Raw genomic sequence first — 19,859 nt, 5'->3', positions numbered from 1 at the left:
AATTTACCTAAGCTAAACAACAGAAGGAAAGTAGACTAAAAAAACTAAAAATGAACAGAGTACCAAGGACCTGTGGGAATAAAATAAAGGATCTAGCATGTGTCACTGGAGTCATGAAAGGAGAGAGAATAGGGCTAAGGAAATACTTTAAGGAAATAATGACTGAAAATTTCCCAAATTTGGAAAGAGACATACACCTACAGGTTAAAAAGCTAAGTAAACTCCTAACTGGATAGGCACAAAGAAATGCATACCTTGTACATTACAAACTGAAGACAAACAGGTCTTGTAGGCAGCTAGAGAAAAAGGACACCTTGCGTGTGGGTGAAAGTTAGCAAGGGTAGGAAAGAACTCAAAAGTATCCACTAATGAGATGTAATCAACACTTAGACAAGGTTCTATTCACAACAAAGGAATACACATTTTTTTTTTCAAATATCCAAGGAACATATATTAAGGTAGATTATATCCTGGGCAATAAAACTTAAATAAATTTGAACTAAAATCATCTAGAGTATGTTCTCTGATCACAATGGAGTCAAACTAGAAATCACTATCAAACTTAACAGAAAATCCCTAAACATTTGAAAACTAAACAATGTTTGTCTATAATAGCCATGGCTTGAAAAGGAAAATTCAAAGGAAATTTAAAAATACATTAAACTGAAAAAAATGAAAATACAGACATATCAAAATGTGTGAGATACAGCTAAGGGAGTACTGAGAAACATACTATCAAAGGCATGCATTTGGAAAAGAGAAAAGTCTCAACTTAATAATATATACTCCCATGTTAACAACAAAGAAAAAGAAAAAAGCTAAATTAAAAACAAATGGAAGAAAGTAAACGATAAAATGAAAGGTGAAAATTTGAAAACAGAGTAGAGAAAGTAATAGAGAAAAAACAAATCAATGAAACAAAATTCTTGTTCTTTGAAAAGATCAATGGAATTGGCAAAGCACTGGCAAGACTGACAAAGAAAACATGAGAAAAAAACACGAATTATTAATATTAGGAATACAAGAGGGGATATACTACAGACCCTACCGACATCAAAAGGAGAATAAGGGCATACTATGAACAACTCCACATACATGGATTTGACAACTTAGAATTCACTCATTACTTAAACACAGCTGCCCACCCAGCCATGCATACACGCATACACACACACACACACACACACACACACACACACTCACTCACACACTTCACCTGATATGAAATATTTACTGGTAGTGGGGCAGGTACTAAGTAAGACAGTATTAAAATTTTTAATGTTTAAAATAAAATTAAAAATAGAACTACAATATAATCCAACCATCCCAATTCTGGTATTTATCCAGAATAATTAAAATCAGGATCTCAAAGAGATATTTGCACTCCTATATTCATTGCAACTTTATTCATGGTAGCCAAGAAATGGAAACAATCTGAATTTCCATTGAAGGGTACATGGATACAGAAAATGAGGTTTGTATTTACCATGGAAATCAGCTTTAAAAAAAATAAGGAAATCCTGTCATACACTACAACATGGATGAACCTTGAGGACACTTTAAGTGAAATAGTTTAGTCACAGAAGGGCACATACTGCATGTATCTACTTATGTGAGGTATCTTAAATAGTCCAATTCCTGCAGAAGAAAGTAGCATGGTGTAAAGATGGGTAAATTAAGATTTATTTTTCACTGGGTATAGTGTTTCGTTCATGCAAGACGAAAAAGTTCTAGAGATCTGCTCGTTGTACAGCATTGTGCTGCAGTTAGCAATACTGTACACTTCAAAATTGATAAGAGGATAGACTTCATATTATGTGTTACTTATCATAATAAAAAAAAGGTTGATTGCTACCATTAAGTTCTTTACTTTACAAGCTTTATCATACAAATGCTGTGTTTCAATAAAATCGTGAACTCTAGGTGATAAAAAAAAAGTCATTCAATATAATTGGGCACAAGAGCCCAATTGCAGTAGATAAACACAAGTGTGGAAAAAAATGAAAGGTAAACACAAGTGTGTTTCTTGTAATGCCACAGATCTTGGTTAGCATAAAAGAAAACAAAATAAATTTTAAAATATTATAAAATACTGTAGAATCATTATAGTTTCTATCTGTACAAAAAAAGGTAAAGTATGACATGAAAGAATAACAGGTGAACAGTTTAAAAATATGTATTCTTTTTTTAAAATATAATTTATCATCAAGTTGGCTAACATACAGTGTATAGAGCATGCTCTTGGTTTGGGGGGTAGATTCCCGTGATTCATTGCTTACATACAACACCCAGTGCTCATCCCAAGTGCCCTTCTCAAATAAACTCAAAATGGATGAAAGACCTAAACGTGAGACAGGAAACCATCAAAACCCTAGAGGAGAAAACAGGCAACAACCTCTTAGACCTCAGCAGCAGCAATTTCTTGCTCGGCCTGTCTCCAAAGGCAAGGAAAATAAAAGCAAGAATCAACTATTGGTACCTCATCAAGATAAAAACTTCTGCATTGCAAAGGAAACAATCAACAAAACTAAAAGGCAACCATCTGAGTGGGAAAAGATATTTACAAATGACATATCAGATAAAGGGTTAGTATCCAAAATATAAAAAATTTCCCAAACTCAACACCCAAAAAACAAATAATCCAGTGAAGAAATGGGCAGAAGACATGAATACACATTTTTCTAAAGAAGACATCCAGATGGCCACCAGATATATGAAAAGATGCTCAAAAATCTGTATTCTTAACCAAATTCTTGCTGACTATGTGACCCAAATCATGCAAATTTTAGTTATTTTTCTAGTATAAACTGACTCTTTAAGTGGAAAGTTAAGGTGTGAAAAATACAACATAAGGCATTCAGAATCTGTTGAAGACTGAATCTATAGAATGTTGCAATGTCAATTTTTGAGATGGGTTTTCCATAAACATGTACTGAATTACCTAGATTAAGTTTTGTTTCCATATATTCTCACAGCAGTAAGTTCTTATCCCAATCATAGCACTTACCATATTCTATAATAATAATGATTTGCATTTCCATGCTGTCTCATGTTGCAGTTTGTCCGTTCCTTGAAGACAGGTTAGAATAATGTCCTTTTAATCATTTTATCCCTAAGGCATGACATACACGATGAATAGATGAACAGAAGTTGAAGAAATATCATCAAAGCTTCACATGTACTATAAACAGCAAAAAGGAGTTGTGAAATTATGAGAGCAACGAGCTATAATGAATAATCAAAGTAATTTAATTTAGAAATGTATGTATGAAAGGCAAATATGGATTACCAATGAATAACCAGAGAGCTAAGCAATTGTATCCTAAAATACAACTAAAAATAGTACAGTATCCATTAAAAATAAGTGAAGGATATGGAAAGGTAATTAATAAAAGAACTATGAATGAATGAGAAGCAAAGAACAAGATATTTGATATATAGTTACCAGAAGAAATGCAAATAAAAATAATAAGATAATTTTTTTTTGCCTTGTAAAAAATCTAGTGTTGCCAAAATTGAAGCTAGAAGTTGAAAATACTTCATAACCTGGTGATAGCAGTAGAAATTTTCACATTCATGGAGGATAGTTTGGATGCGTCTACCTAAATTTAAAATCCAGCACTCCCATTTCTGGAATTCTATCTTAAGTATATATCACACATGTGCACTAGGATATGCATCCAAAGTTGTTCTTTGTGCCTTTGAAACCACAAAGACTAAAGCTGCCAATAAGAGATACATTAAATACATTAAAGTACAGGCATACCATATGCCATATAGCTATGTCATCATTAAGAAAGATTGTAGAAGTATACACGTATACAATATAAGTATACTTATATTCCAGAAGATTGTAAGTGATACTGTATAGATATAAACAAAAAGATTCAGAAAATAATGCAGAATATGACTGACTCAATTTGTTATATATATATGGCATAGAAATATGCATATATCTGCATTTGCCCAGAAATGGTCTAGAAAGATACACACTAAGCTGATTTGGGGGGGGGGGTGTGGAAGGTGGAAATTATAAACATATTGTTGGCAAATGCACTTCATTATTCTGAATCATGTGGTGTTTAATCAAACGTAGAAACAAAAATGAAAATAAAATGAAGAACACAGATAAAAATTAAAAATAGGTGTAATTCTTAATTCGCCTCAAGAAAAGGAAAGGAAAGGAACTGAAATGTATGAATCAGCAGGGACTTGGAGAATTAGTGGACAAAGCTGAGCATGTTATTTCAGGACATATGTCCTTTTTCTAAAACCATCAGGGTTATGGGGCTTGAGAATATATAAAACAGCCCATAGATCAGATTGTAGCTAAAGGGATTCATGCTTGCATTTAGTTATGAAGTTCAAATTGGAAGCTGTTCAGGCAGAAAACTAATAGAAATGGGTGATAGCTAATTAACCTAAGGCGTCAAAGTAATTGCTCTGCAAGAAGCAATTTAGAAGGGACCTTTCTCTTTTTTTTTTTTTTTTTTATTTTTGAAAATCATAAAATACCCTATTTGACTTTTGGTGCCTGAGCAAAAATATATGTATACACACAAATATTGATTTTTTAAACACCTCTACCTTATCCAACTTCTTTTAAAAGTAAAAAAAAAAATCCCAAGAACAGTACTTTGTATCAATACTGAATATCCCAGGTTTAAGACTTAGCCATGAATGGAGATAATCAGAGTGGATTCCTGAAGTAAATATGGGTAGGAGGATAGAGTTATATGGATTAATCCCTCCCTGAGCCTCACCACTAGAAGTCAGTAGAACCAGCTACTCTAAAGCATACTTGTTTGGTAGAGAAGTAGATCCCCTAGCAAAAGCAAGGTGCACTTGTGAAAAGACTGAGGAACGGGGTGCCTAGGTGGCTCAGTCAATTGAATGTCTAACTCTTGATTTCGGATCATCTCATGATCTCATGGTTTGTGGTTTTCAGCCCCATGTTGCTCTGTTCTGACAGCGCAGAGCCTGTTTGGCATTCTCTGTCTCCCTTTTTCCGCCCCTCCCCTGCTGACTCTTTCTCTCTCAAAATAAATAAGTAAACATTAAAAAAAACTCAAGAGAAAAAAAAGTGAGGAATGAATGTACACCATCCCAAATCAGTCCCTGTCTGCCACAATCTACAACTTTGGCTTCCTATCTTTCATGCATGTTTCCTCTTATTTTTCAAAAATATCCAGACCTGTATATCATATACTCTTTCCTTCTCAGAGAGAGGAGCCCCAAATTTCCTGTATTTCTATATACAGTTCCAAATACATACACTTTGGGTACTACAGTGTTCTCTCCCCCAAATTAGCTCAGTATCTTGGACTTACAGCTTCATGGCACATAAGCTTCATGTACAACCCACAGATTTGGAAATGACATCAAAGCAAAGAAGTTCTTATCAGAACTTCTGCAACCATGGATCCAAGCTTTAATCGACTGAAGACTAGTCTAGATTCATTGCTAGCATTGTATAAATTTTAGAGTTAATAGGCCCACAAGCATATGGCCAACTAATCTTCGACAAAGCAGGAAAGAACATCCAATGGAAAAAGGACAGTCTCTTTAACAAATGGTGCTGGGAGAACTGGACAGCAACATGCAGAAGGATGAAACTAGACCACTTTCTCACACCATTCACAAAAATAAACTCAAAAGGATAAAGGACCTGAATGTGAGACAGGAAGCCATCAAAACCCTAGAGGAGACAGCAGGAAAAGACCTCTCTGTCCTCAGCCGTAGCAATCTCTTACTCGACACATCCCCAAAGGCAAGGGAATTAAAAGCAAAAGTGAATTACTGGGACCTTATGAAGATAAAAAGCTTCTGCACAGCAAAGGAAACAACCAACAAAACTAAAAGGCAACCAACGGAATGGGAAAAGATATTTGCAAATGACATATCGGACAAAGGGCTAGTATCCAAAATCTATCAAGAGCTCACCAAACTCCACACCCGAAAAACAAATAACCCAGTGAAGAAATGGGCAGAAAACATGAATAGACACTTCTCTAAAGAAGACATTGGGATGGCCAACAGGCACATGAAAAGATGTTCAACGTCGCTCCTCATCAGGGAAATACAAATCAAAACCACACTCAGATATCACCTCACGCCAGTCAGAGTGGCCAAAATGAACAAATCAGGAGACTACAGATGCTGGAGAGGATGTGGAGAAACGGGAACCCTTTTGCACTGTTGGTGGGAATGCAAATTGGGGCAGTCACTCTGGAAAACAGTGTGGAGGTTCCTGAGAAAATTAAAAATAGACCTACCCTATGACCCAGCAATAGCACTGCTAGGAATTTACCCAAGGGATACAGGAGTACTGATGCATAGGGGCACTTGTACCCCAATGTTTATAGCAGCACTCTCAACAATAGCCAAATTATGGCAAGAGCCTAAATGTCCATCAACTGATGAATGGATAAAGAAATTGTGGTTTATATACACAATAGAGTACTACAGGGCAATGAGAAAGAACGAAATATGGCCTTTTGTAGCAACGTGGATGGAACTGGAGAGTGTGATGCTAAGTGAAATAAGCCACACAGAGAAAGACAAATACCATATGTTTTTTTTAATTTTTTTTTTTCAACGTTTTTTATTTATTTTTGGGACAGAGAGAGACAGAGCATGAACGGGGGAGGGGCAGAGAGAGAGGGAGACACAGAATCGGAAACAGGCTCCAGGCTCCGAGCCATCAGCCCAGAGCCTGACGCGGGGCTCGAACTCACGGACCGCGAGATCGTGACCTGGCTGAAGTCGGACGCCCAACCGACTGCGCCACCCAGGCGCCCCAATATGTTTTCACTCTTATGTGGATCCTGAGAAACTTAACAGAAACCCATGGGGGAGGGGAAGGGAAAAAAAAAAAAAGAGGTTAGAGTGGGAGAGAGCCAAAGCATAAGAGACTCTTAAAAACTGAGAACAAACTGAGGGTTGATGGGGGTTGGGAGGGAGGGGAGGGTGGGTGATGGGTATTGAGGAGGGCACCTTTTGGGATGAGCACTGGGTGTTGTATGGAAACCAATTTGACAATAAACTTCATATATTGAAAAAAAATAACGTATAGAAGTTCATGAAAAAAAAATTTTAGAGTTAAACATTACCCAATATGACTACAGACTAGTACATATTCATAATTTTTTGAGAAACATATTCAGTTTTCTAGGTGTCTCCAAGAGTCAAGTTGTCAAAAATTTATATCTTCCATAAAATTAGAACTCCTATAGAATTATAGAAGTTTTTAAGATGGCTGCTGTCTGTTGCCCAGGATTCAAATTTTCAATATATTTTCTCCCCAACATTAGGTTTCACTCAGATACGGTTAGCTAAGGATTGTGTTTAAACTTGAGCCAGCTATGCTGGTCAAAGATTGAATGATTACATAGAGTGTTTTTTTAGATCTGAACCATTTATCCTCCTGGTACAAGGGTGGGAAGGATTTTCCTAAGGCACACTGGCTACATGCTAGAGATATGGACAGAAAAAAGTTAGCATGCTGGGGCACCTGGGTGGCTCAGTCGATCAAGTGTCCAACTTTGGCTCAAATCATGATATTGCGGTTCCTGAGTTCAAGCCCCACATCAGGCTCTCTGTTAGCACAAAGCCCGCTGAAGATCCTTTGCCCCCCACTTCTCTGCCCCTCCTCCATTCTCTCTCTCTCAAAAATAAATAAACATTAAAAAAAACTTAGCATGCTACACCAAGAAAAAGTGGAGTTAATTTTTTTTTTTAACGTTTATTTCTTTTTGAGACAGAGAAAGACAGAGCATGAATGGGGGAGGGTCAGAGAGAGGGAGACACAGAATCTGAAACAGGCTCCAGGCTCCGAGCTGTCAGCACAGAGCCCGACGCGGGGCTCGAACTCACAGACTGTGAGATCGTGACCTGAGCGGAAGTCGGCCGCTCAACCGACTGAGCCATCCAGGCGCCCCAAAGTGGAGTTAATTTTTAAGACCCAAAATGCATGCTAAAATCATTAAATTTTTAATGTTGTTTATAGTTTTCTAAAATTAGACTGGAAACTACTTCAGGGAAGGTATCATGTTCAAGACTTTGTCTGTTGGATCACGAAATGGATAATGATGTGTGGAGAATTTTACTTCATTGACTGGTTTATAATCACTAGCCACAAGATGCATGATAAATGGCAAATTTTTTAATATTTTGTTTGTTATGTCTTATCTTTTTAAAAAATAAAATTAAGTAATTCACCTAGCTCTTGCCATTTACAAAATTATGTTAACATAGGTCTTGGAAAAACAAAAGGCTTTTTCAAAATTATCTATCTCCTGAATTGTTTGTGCTTTATATAATATTAATATCTGTTTATTTGTCTTTTGTTGCAGGATTTATTTATACATGTGGTGGAACTTTAAAAGGACTTAATGGCACTATAGAAAGCCCTGGTTTTCCATATGGATATCCAAATGGTGCAAACTGTACATGGGTAATAATAGCAGAAGAACGAAATAGAATACAAATTGTTTTTCAGTCATTTGCTCTAGAAGAAGAATATGACTACTTATCCTTATATGATGGACATCCTCATCCTACAAACTTTAGGACAAGGTTAGTGTGATTTGAATGGAAGAATGGAGGGAAATATGTTATGGGTAAAATGTTATTTCACACAGGGTGCTTAACATTTGTGGTACAATTGTATTAAAGTCATATTCACTATTTAATTATTGTTAATTTGGAAATATATCATCTCATGAACAAATTAGTTCAGTGTCTCTGACTTCATAATACTATATTAATATTATCTCTCAAAAAAGTGAATGTAAATTGAATTGTGACCTTTTTAGATTGGCTAAAGGTATTTTATTTTTGTTAAGTGCTTATTTTCAGGTGTCATTACTTATGGGCATAACTTTTGATAAAAGTGAAAGCATACCATGTAATGTGGCTACCCAATTTTAATATACAATATGCAGAAATACTTAAAAATCAATATTCATATAAAAAGACATTAATTTTATAAAATATGTATGGTTTATAAAATCTAAATATCTGAAAAGTCGACCCTTTAATGTCACCAACTGGGAAATTTACATTTGTCCATACAAAGGAAATTATTTATTTATAAGCCACTCGATAAAACAGGCGTGGACATTAGCTGGCACCCTGTCATTTAAGTGATTCTTCAAAATTTCTTTTTGAAAAATAGAGTAAATATGTGAGAAATTTTTGCTGTCTTAGCAAAAACTCCTTTTAAATATAGATCAACTGTAATTCAACCAAGTTCAAACTACCAGATATAACATATCTCATCTAGTCCTAGATTTTAACTAATGTGTGTATATGTTTAACTGTAGTAAACTGTTTTTGAACTTCTAATCCAAAATAATCTAAGTCAATAAACTCTAAGATTAAAGAGTCTTTACATACTTGGCTATGTGTGCACTCAGAATGATAGTTAAAAATGCCTCAGTTGTTTCAAACAGCATGACTATGCAAAGAAAAGGTCACTAAATTGGTTACTGATGAGGGTTTTGTTTGTTTGCTTTTTTCTATACATCCATTTACTGAGTATTTCCAATTTCTTCTTCCCTTTACACAAAGTCTTTTAATATCTGTTTAAGAATATACAGAAAAGCTGACATGTCTCACAGAGTTATTTCATCATCATGGCCAATATCATTAAAAACACAATGCCTTCTGTTAATGACACAGCACTGAGTCACAATAGAAAGACAGCACTATGTACACTAGAGAGTGTGTGGGTGAGGCGGGTAGGTATCTGCTGTCATCTATATACGTCCAATCAGATTACAGGCTAAAAGAGAGTAACAAAGGTAATTCTTAGAGTTTCCAGCCTGCTAAAATGATGTACATAAAAATAAAATGACAAAGACTTGTGTATATTTTCTTTACAGCAGCAGCATGTAATATGTAATTGGTGTAAATATAAAAAAGAAATGAAGCGCTCAGTGCTATCTGGTAGTTTCTAACTATAAAATCGCTGATAGTATGGTTTGCCTAAGTGTCTATTCTCTCCAGATCCCCTTGAAAATGAGAAAACACATTTTTATTTTATCTCTGTTCCTTTTTTTAAAAGAAATAATTGTGGCCTCTGGGAAGTTAAAAGACCTTGTCAGATGGGGAAAATCAGTTTTTTTCTTCTCATTCATTTTTTCCCAATTTGTAAATGGGAATAATAGCATTTAATTTGCAGAGATTCTATGTGTACTACAATGTAATGAATGCTCTGTAAGTCTAACCCTTAGTATTAAGTACCCGTACCGGACACTACTAAGTATTTTGTGTTCATTATATTATTTAACTTCTCAAACAATGTGGAAAGATTTCTATCATCAATGTTTTACAATTAGCAAAATGAGTCTTACATTACTTGCCCAAGGTTAATTGTTGAAAGTAGCAAGAGGGAGGATCATCACTATAACCCAGAATTGTCTCAGTTCAGAGCTTAAGCTTGTTAAAAAAAGAAACAAAATTCAAATATATAATTCACAAATAATATATATAATTTCCATGGTTTATGTATTGATATAAAGTCTATTTTTCCTTTGACAAAATTTAACAAATAAGATAAATAATAAAAACCAATATTTTTAAACATACATAACATATAAAGATATAAACCAAAAAATAAATTACAAACTTATTCATGGTATTTGTTTTATAGATTCTCCTCTAATATGTACTCTATACCATTTTGCTCACAGTTGGATGCATAATGCATCCACTGGTGTTCATGCTTAAACCTAATGTTACAGCTGATTTTAAATAGCAAGACTAGGGAGAAAAAAACCCAGTGTGTAACCTACAGCATCTTCCAGACTGTTTATATACAATGTCTGCTGTTTGATTAGAAGCTGAAACTGCTGCTGGCAGTTTGATTTATTTTTGTGTCTGTCTGTTTCACTCACGTTTTCTTGCTTTTTGTTTCTCTCCGTTCTCACTTAATACATGCCATTAGGGTATGTCTGCTGTTCTCTATCTTTCGGAAATTGATACTTATATTTTGTTATTTTCCATGAGCTCCAATAGATACTTTGTAATGGCTTGTTATACTTGCCTTGCAATAATGCAGAAAAGATGCTTTGTAGGTCTTGTCATTCTTGCTTGTATAAATAGAGAGGCACATTGGATTTGACAAACACAATTTCATACGTTCAAAATATTATCTAACACTCCAATTTTTGATGATCCTGTTTGTTATCCTGTGAATTTTTAATTTATTAAATAAAAATTGATATTGCAGGCTAAATGTAGTACTTGAAGCAACACACCATTAGAGAATTTCTTCATAGGTCTCCATTAAGAGGCTGGTGTATTTGAAACAATTTGGTTTACTTGATGCATGAAAGTAATTTTAGCTTTCTTTACTTTTTATGTGAATACCGTATTTTCTAAATAAGAAAATTATGCCAAAAATTTAAAAAATCATTTTAATCCTATGAGATGTATTTATATGTTCAGGGTCATCCTACTTATGCTATTTATGTCCTTATTCAATCTCCCTACATTAAAATACATCCACTTCACATGTGACTAGATTTTTTGTTAGCATCAAATTATCAGATGCTTACATTTAATTATACTATAATTCATTTAATTATTCTCCTACTACGAGATATGTTTTTTTTTTCTTTCATAAGTAATTCAGATAACAGCATTAGCTTTAACTGAGATAACAACCTCATATCACCATCCCTAGGTAAAAAGTATTAAACAGAAAAACAGCATTTTGTTCCAACCTCAGTTGTAGAAAGTGACATGAAGAATGCTGGGACCAGTCAACAGACAACATAGGTCACATTGTCAAAATGCTCCTATTCACACTTTTTATTTTACTGTTAAAAAACAAAGTTAGGGGCGCCTGGGTGGCGCAGTCGGTTAAGTGCCCGACTTCAGCCAGGTCACAATCTCACGGTCCGTGAGTTCGAGCCCCGCGTCAGGCTCTGGGCTGATGGTTCGGAGCCTGGAGCCTGTTTCCGATTCTGTGTCTCCCTCTCTCTCTGCCCCTCCCCCGTTCATGCTCTGTCTCTCTCTGTCCCAAAAATAAATAAAAAACGTTGAAAAAAAAATTAAAAAACAAAGTTAAGTTTTGGGATGACTGGATGGCTCAGTGGATTAAGTGCCCGACTCTTAGTTTTGGCTCAGCTCGTGATCTCATGGTTTAGGAGTTCAACCCCACATCGGGCTCTGAACCGAGGAGCCTGCTTGGAATTCTTTCTCTTCCTCTCTCTCAGCCCCTCCTCCTCCTCCTCTCTCTTTCTCTCTTCAAAAATAAATAAACATTAAAAAGTTAAGTTTTAAAAATGCTTAATTTTCTAAATAAATAACTTCTAAAGTCATTGAAAAAAGGAGGTAGTTATCATAAAGTCATAGTCATAGTGTAGAAATACCCATGACATGAATTTTATCTTCTTAAATTACAAGAATTTTCATTAATGCTAATAATGTTAAAAGTAAAAGGTATATATAATTCAGGTAAGTGTGAACATATAAAAACTCTTACTGGGGAAGGTAGGCAGTAAATATAAACAACTGTGGTACAGTAACAGAAATCCAGCTGAGGGGGAGAGGTAGTGTTGGGAGAGTTGACTTCAATTTTTTCCAGTTTAATGGAAATAACTGACATATAACATCTTGTAAGATTAAGGTGTACAACATGATAATTTGAGATATATAGAGAGATAGATATTAATATAGATATAATATAGGTATAGATAAAGATATAGATATATAGGTATAGATATAGATATAGTGAAATGATTACCACAATAAGGTTAACACCTCTATCATCTCACATAATTACCGTGTGTGGTGAGAATATTTATGATTTGTTCTCTTAGCAAATGTCAAGTATATAAATGCACTACTGTTAACTATAATCAACATGATATACATTAGATGCCCAGGACTTTTCATCTTATAACTGTTAACTTGTAACATTTGACCAAAATCTTCACATTTTCCCAACCCCCATCCCTGGAAACATTTTACTCTCTTTCTCTGAATTTGGCTTTTTTAGAATTCACATATAAGTGATATTGTATAGTATTACTGGTGGACTTCTCATCCATCCTTGGATGCTTAGGTTATTTCCACCTCTTAACTATTGTAAACAAAGCTGCAATGAACATGATAATGTAATCTTTTCAAGATAGTGACTTCATTTCCTTTGGACATGTATCTAGAAGTGGAAAATTAGATCACATGGTAGTTCTATTTTGAATTTTTTGAAGAATATCCATGGTGTTTTCCATAGTGGCTGAACAAATTTACATTTCCACCAACAGTGCCCAAGTGTTCCCTTTCTTTGGCATCCTCACTAACACTTGTTATCTCTTGTCTTTTTTGATAATAATCATTTCAACAGGTGTGAGGTGATATTTCATTGTAGTTTTGATTTGCATTTCTCTGATGATTTAGTGATATCAAGTAACTTTTCATTTATCTATGGAGCACTGTGTGACTTATTTGACAAATTGTTTATTCAAGTCATCTGCCCATTTTTTTTTGTCCACACACTGCCCAATGAAGGGCTCAAACCCACAAACCCTGAGATCATGACCTTAGTCGAAGTCAAAGGTTCAACAGACTGAGCCACCCAGGCACCCCTCCTCTGACCATTTTTGATCGGATTATTTGGGAATAAGAAAGGGATCTAATTCATTCTTTTGCATATGTTTATCCAGTTTCCCTAGAACAGTTTATTAAAGAGACTATCTTTTCCCCATTGGTTATTTTTGGCTCACTTACCAGTATTACTTGGTTGTGTGTGGGGGTTGGTTTCTTCCTTGACTCTCTAATTCTATTCCATTGGTCTATGTGTCTGTTTTCTGTTTTTTGTGTGTGTGTGTGTGTGTTTGTTTTGTTTTTGCCAGTTCCTTATTGTTTTAGTGACTGTAGCTTTGCAAGTTCAAAATCTGGAAGCTTAAGCTTTATTCTTCTTTTAGTTCTTACTGGATTGCTTTGGCAATTCAGGGTCTTTTGTGGGTTATACACATTGAAGATTTTTTTTTCCTATTTTTCTGAAAAATGCCATTGGAATTTTGAGATGGAAGAACTCTGGGTATTATGGACATTTTAATAATACCAATTCTTCTGATCCATGAACAAGGGATAGCTTTCCAATTATTTGTATCTTCTGTAATTTTTCTTTTCATCAAAGTTATAGTTTTGTGTACAAGTATTTCACTTCCTTGGTTAAATTGGTTCCAAAGTATTTTATTGTTTTTGATGCTAGGGTAAAGCTATTGTTTCCTTTATTGCTTTTTCATAGAGTTCATTTTTAGGGTATACATATGCAACTGACTTTTTATTTTGTTATCTGAAACATTACTGAATTAGTTTATTAGTTCTAACAGGGTGATGGGGTCTATAGGATTTTCGGTTTATAAGATCATTATCATATGCAAAGACAGGTTTACATTTTCCTTCCATATTTGGATGCCTTTTATTTATGTTTCTTACCTTATTGCTCTGTCTAGGACTTCCAATATTATATTGAATACAAGTGGTGAGAGTGGACAACCTCGTTTTGTTCACAACTTAGAGGAAAACTTTTCATCATTGAGTATGACATTAGCTGTGGGGTTGTCCTTTATTATTTGAGTTATGTCTATTCTATGTTTGTATCTAATTTGTTAATAATGTTTATCATGGAGTACATGTTAAATTTTGTCAAATGGATTTTTCTGTATCTACTGAAATGATTATAAATTTTTATCTTTCATGATATTAATGTGGTGTAACACACTGATTAATTTCTATATATGAAAATACCTTTGCATCCCAGGGATAAATCATGGTGTATAATCCTTTTAATGTGCCTTTGAATTTAGTTTGCTAAATTCCTATTTTGTTGAGATTTTTGCATCTATATTCATATGGGTTATTGGCCTGTAGTTTTCTTTTCTTATGGTATCCTTATCTGGCTTTGATAGCAGAGTAATGGTGGCCTCATAAAATCTGGAAGTGTTCCCTCCTCTTCAAATTTTTGGAAGAGTATAAAAGGTTTTGCTTTAATTCTTAATATGCTTGGTAGATTTCACCAGTGAAACCATCCCGTTATGGGCTTTTATTCAGAAATTTTATTCTAGGTTATCCAATTATTTGGGGAATAATGGTTCATAATAGTTTCTTACAATCTTTAGAATTTCTGTGGTATTGATTATAATGTTTCCTTATTCATTTGATTTTATTTGAATTTTTGCTTTTTTTTCTTAGTCCAACTAAAGTTTTGTCAATTCTGTTTATCTTTTCAGAAAACCTAAGTTTTATTCTAAGTTTTGTTGATCTTTTCTGTTGTGCTTCTAGTCTCTATTTCATTTTTAATGTTTATTTCTTTATTTTGAGAGAGAGAGTGAGTGAGTTTCAGCAAGGAAGGGGTAGTAGGAGAAGGAGAAGAGAATCCCAAGCAGGCTCCACTCAGCACAGAGCATAATATGGTACTTGATCCCATGAACCGTGTGATCATGACACAAGCTGATATCAAGAGTCAGACGCTCAACCCACTGAGCCACCCAGGAGCCCTTCATTTATTTATCTTATGAAATTTGTTATTTTCTTCCTTCTGATAGTCTTTGGGCTTGCTTTGTTTTTCTTCTTCTAGTTCCTTGAGATGTAAATTTAGGTTGTTTATATGAGATCTTCTTTCTTAATGTAGGCATTTGTCACTATGACTTCCTCTTAGAACTGCTTATGCTTTAGCTCATAAGTTTTGGTATACTGTGATTCCATTTTTGTTTGTTTCAAGATTTTTTAAATTTCCCTTTTGATTTCTTCCTGACCCATCAATTTTTCAGGAGTGTGCTACACTTATTTGTAAATTTTCCAGCATTGCTCCTGTTATTGAATTCTAGTTTCATATTATTTTATTTGAAAAACATACTTAATATGATCTTCATGTTTTTTTTAATTTATTGACTTGTTTTGTGACTTAACCTATTATCTGTCTTAGAGAGTATCTCATGTATGCTTGAGAAGAATGTGTATTCTGCCATTGGATGGAGTGTTCTCTGTATGTCTGGTCGCTCCATTTGATCTAAAGTATAGGTCAAGTCCAGTATTTCCTTAACGTTTTTCTGTCTGAATATCTATTGTTGAAAGTGAGTAATGAAGTCTCCTACTATTATTGTGTTGTAGTGTATGTCTCCTTTCAGATCTGTTATATTTGCTTAATATATTTAGGTACTCAGAGATTGTGTATATATTATACACATTGTTATATGTTCTTGATGTATTTACTCTTTTATCATTATAAATGACCTTGTTTGCCTCTTACTACAGTTTTGACTTAACCTCCATTTTAATCTAATATAAAAATAGCTAACCTTGGTCTCTTTTGGTTTCCATTCCCAGAGAATACTTTTTTCTATTGCTTCACCTTAAGTTTATGTGTATTTTTAAACTGAGTATATTTGTTGTAGTCAGCATACAGTTGGGTCTTCTTTTTTACACATTCAGCCACTCTATGCCTTGTGCTTTGAGAATTTAATCCATTATTTAAAATAATTGTTGGTAGCTAAGTACTTAGGACTGTTGTTCTGTTAACTGTTACTGACTTTTTTGTAATTCCTTTGATCCTCTCTCTTTTGTCTTCCTTTGTGAATTGAAAATTTTCCATAGTGGTATGTTTTGATTCCCTTCTCTTTATCTTTAGTGTATCAACTGTAGGTTTTTGCTTTCTGATTAATTACTATGTGGCTTACTTAAAATATCTTATACACACAGTAGTGTATTTTAAGCTAATGACAACTTCAGTTGCATATAAACACTCTATCCTTTCAATCCCCTCCCCAGCGTTTTGTTTTTGATGTCACAAGCCCCCCCCCCCCCCCCCCGGGCACACACACACAAACCACAGGGAGTAGCAGAGGTGTTAATATTACATATCCATTAACAAATCATTGCAACTATATTTATTTGTAATACTTTGGTCCGTTACCTTTTACTACAGTTAACTCTTAATTAGAGATGAGAATTAAGTCTTTACACTGGTAAAACCATTTTACAATATTAAAGTATTATAAATTTAACTATATACTTATGTTTTGCAGAATGTTGTGCATTTTCGTAATTCTTCATGTTACTAATTAGCATCCTTTCATTTCAGTTTGAAGAACTCTTTTCAGAACTCCTTGTAAGCCAGGTGTAGTGGTAAACATCTCATGTTTTGTTTCCTTGGGGACATCTTTATGTCCCTTTATCTGAAAGATAACTGCCTAGTATAGTATTCTTGGGTTAGCAGGTTCTTTTGGTTTTGTTTTTGTTCTGTTTTGTTTTCTTTCAGCACTTGGCATTTATCATTCCACTCTCTCCTGGTCTTCAAGACTTGTGCTGTGTAATCTACTGATAGCTTTATGTGGGTATCCTTTAAAAAAATTTTTTTTAATGTTTATTTATTTTTGAGACAGGGAGAGACAGAGTATGAGCAGGGGAGGGGCAGAGAGACAGGGAGTCAGAATCCAAAGCAAGCTCCAGGCTCTGAGCTGTCAGCGCAGAGCCAGATGCGGGGCTCGAACTCACGAGCTGCAAGATCATGACCTGAGCCGAAATCGGACGTTTAACTGACTGAGCCACCCAGGCACCCCAATGTGGGTATCCTTTTGTATGAGGATTTTTTTATTTGCTGCTTTTAAATTCCGTTTCTTTGATTTATACAGTTTTATTCTGTGTCTCAGAGAAATGCTGTTTGAGGTTGAAATTTTGACATTACCTATTAGCTTCATGAACTTGGGTGTCAAAATTTCTCAAAATTTCTCCTCAGATTTGGGAAGTTCTCAGCCAGTACTTAAATAAGCTATTTCCTTGGGCACCTGAATGGCTCAGTCATTTAAGTGTCCAAGTTCAGCTTAGGTCATGATCTCATGGTTCATGGGTTCGAGCCCTGTGTTGGACTCTATGCTGACAGTTTCAGAGACTGGAGTCTGCTTCAGATTCTGTGTCTCCCTCTCTCTCTGCCACTCCCCTACTCGCACTCTCTCTCTCTCTCTCTCAAAAATAAATAAAACATTTAAAACATTAAAAAATAATATTTAAATAAGTTTTTCCTTTTTTCTTTTGGATATATATATACATATATATGTATATATATATGTATATATATATATTTATATGTCACGTAAGGTATCCCATAGTTTATATAGGCTTTCTTCACTCATTTCATTCTTTTTTCTTTGTTCTTCGCTGGATAATTTCAAAGGACCTGTCTTCTACATCAGAGGTTCTTTCTTCTGCTTGGTCCATTCCTTCTAATGTTCTCAACTGCATTTGTTTCCCTACTCTTCTTGTTCTCTCTTGTGGTGAAATTCTTATTCTTGTGTACCTTCTCTCAATTTTTCAAAGCAAGGCCAGGTGATGACAGCCTCACTTTTGCTTTCTGCAGGGTGGGGCTAAGTGCTCATTTTAATAATTTCTCCCAGGCCTGAAAGGAAAGCAGCTTCCTGCATATATTCACTAGCCATATGCAAAGACTTGCCCTCAGTGCCATCAGAAGCACACACAGAGAATTTATCATGGTTTGTGGGTCAGTTTGGTGGAGATGTGAGGAGTGCTGCAGGTGCACGGGTCAGGTGGAACATCTGTAGGTGAGGCATCCTGAGCAGCTCATGGGAAGGCTTCCTGATGGAGTCCATGATGCAATAAGTAGACTCTACCTACCTCTGTGGCCTCTGAGAGCCATATCTTCCAAGCTCCCAGCTGATCTCTGTCCCCAAATATTCTGGGGACATCTGGGCTTTCACTCACATATTCTCACTTCTCCCATGAAAGAAATCAAAGGCTGAGAAGGCTCAGCTGTGTTATCTTGAGGAAAGAATAACACAGATAACGTGAAACTATTCCTGTTATCATCTTTAATGCATCCAATCTTAAATTTTTTTGCTTCAGTGATGTGCTGGAACACCTCTGCTGGATTCTTGGACTTCTACAAATGGTCTCTCATCCTTGGACAATTATCTAAATCAGTGTTCTTTAGGGGAAGAGAGTAGAAAAATTTTATTCTGCCATGATGATGTCACTCAAATTTGCCATTCTAAATGGCAGAGCCAAGTTGAATGGTATCAGAGAGAGCTGGGAAGAGATGATGGAAGTGACAGATTTCCAAGGAAAAAGAACAACAAGTGCAATATCCTAATTCTGGATCATGCGTGTGAAGATGAGTACACAATGAGGCCTGAGAAGTGATGTAATAGGGCAAGGCCACTAGAGTCTGGCAGACCACTTTAAAGACTGTTTTTTGTTGTTTTGTTTTGTTTTGTTTTTTTGGTTTTTTGGGTTTTTTTGAGTGAACTAAAGGCCATCAGAAAGTTTTAAGTATTGATGTGACATGATGTAACTTGGGCCATCACCAACATAGTCAGTTTTGTACACTGCACAAAGTTGTCAGGCCCTAGAGCCAGCAATCCAGCCTGTGTTACTTCAGCCAAGGTCATGCCCCTACCCCAACCCAGGGTACTATGTCAGTGTGGGGAAAGAAGACATATTTTACAATACATTCATAATAAGGGGGACCTTTTGCAATTTTTTCCAACCAGTAAAGTCACCTTTTTGTAATTACCACAAACCATGACCCTGTTATATTTTATAATCTGAAATGATCACTTTAAGCTGCTCTGTGGAAACCACACTGTCTACAACTAACAAAAAGTTACTGTTTTTTGATATAGTGAATTCTGTGAAATAAGTAGGTATCACATGAATAATGAGTTACATAATATGCAACACTATTATACACAACTCTATTCCATCCCATTTTAAGAAAAAATTATTTTACTTAAAATAGTGATGTTTTTTATATTTAAAAGGAGTGAAGAATACAAAAACTATTGAGAAAATTAAAATAGATAACAGTATAACTGCTCAAAATGTAT

At 35.0% G+C, this 19,859-nt stretch overlaps 1 protein-coding gene across 3 annotated transcripts in view; it reads left to right on the top strand.

Annotated features, from left to right (window-relative positions):
- CSMD3 (CUB and Sushi multiple domains 3) overlaps nt 1-19,859 on the top strand; it is a 1,242,212-nt gene that overhangs the window by 130,908 nt on the left and 1,091,445 nt on the right. For all 3 annotated transcript variants that reach the window (XM_042973241.1, XM_042973240.1, XM_042973239.1), the window contains exon 2: nt 8,355-8,577. In XM_042973241.1, coding sequence (XP_042829175.1) covers nt 8,355-8,577 — 223 coding nt within the window. The remainder of the gene's footprint in view (nt 1-8,354; nt 8,578-19,859) is intronic.

Source organism: Panthera tigris, chromosome F2 (genome assembly GCF_018350195.1).
Source record: "Panthera tigris isolate Pti1 chromosome F2, P.tigris_Pti1_mat1.1, whole genome shotgun sequence".
Classification (NCBI taxonomy): Eukaryota; Metazoa; Chordata; class Mammalia; order Carnivora; family Felidae; genus Panthera; species Panthera tigris.
This window is presented reverse-complemented; position numbering and strand designations above follow the sequence as displayed.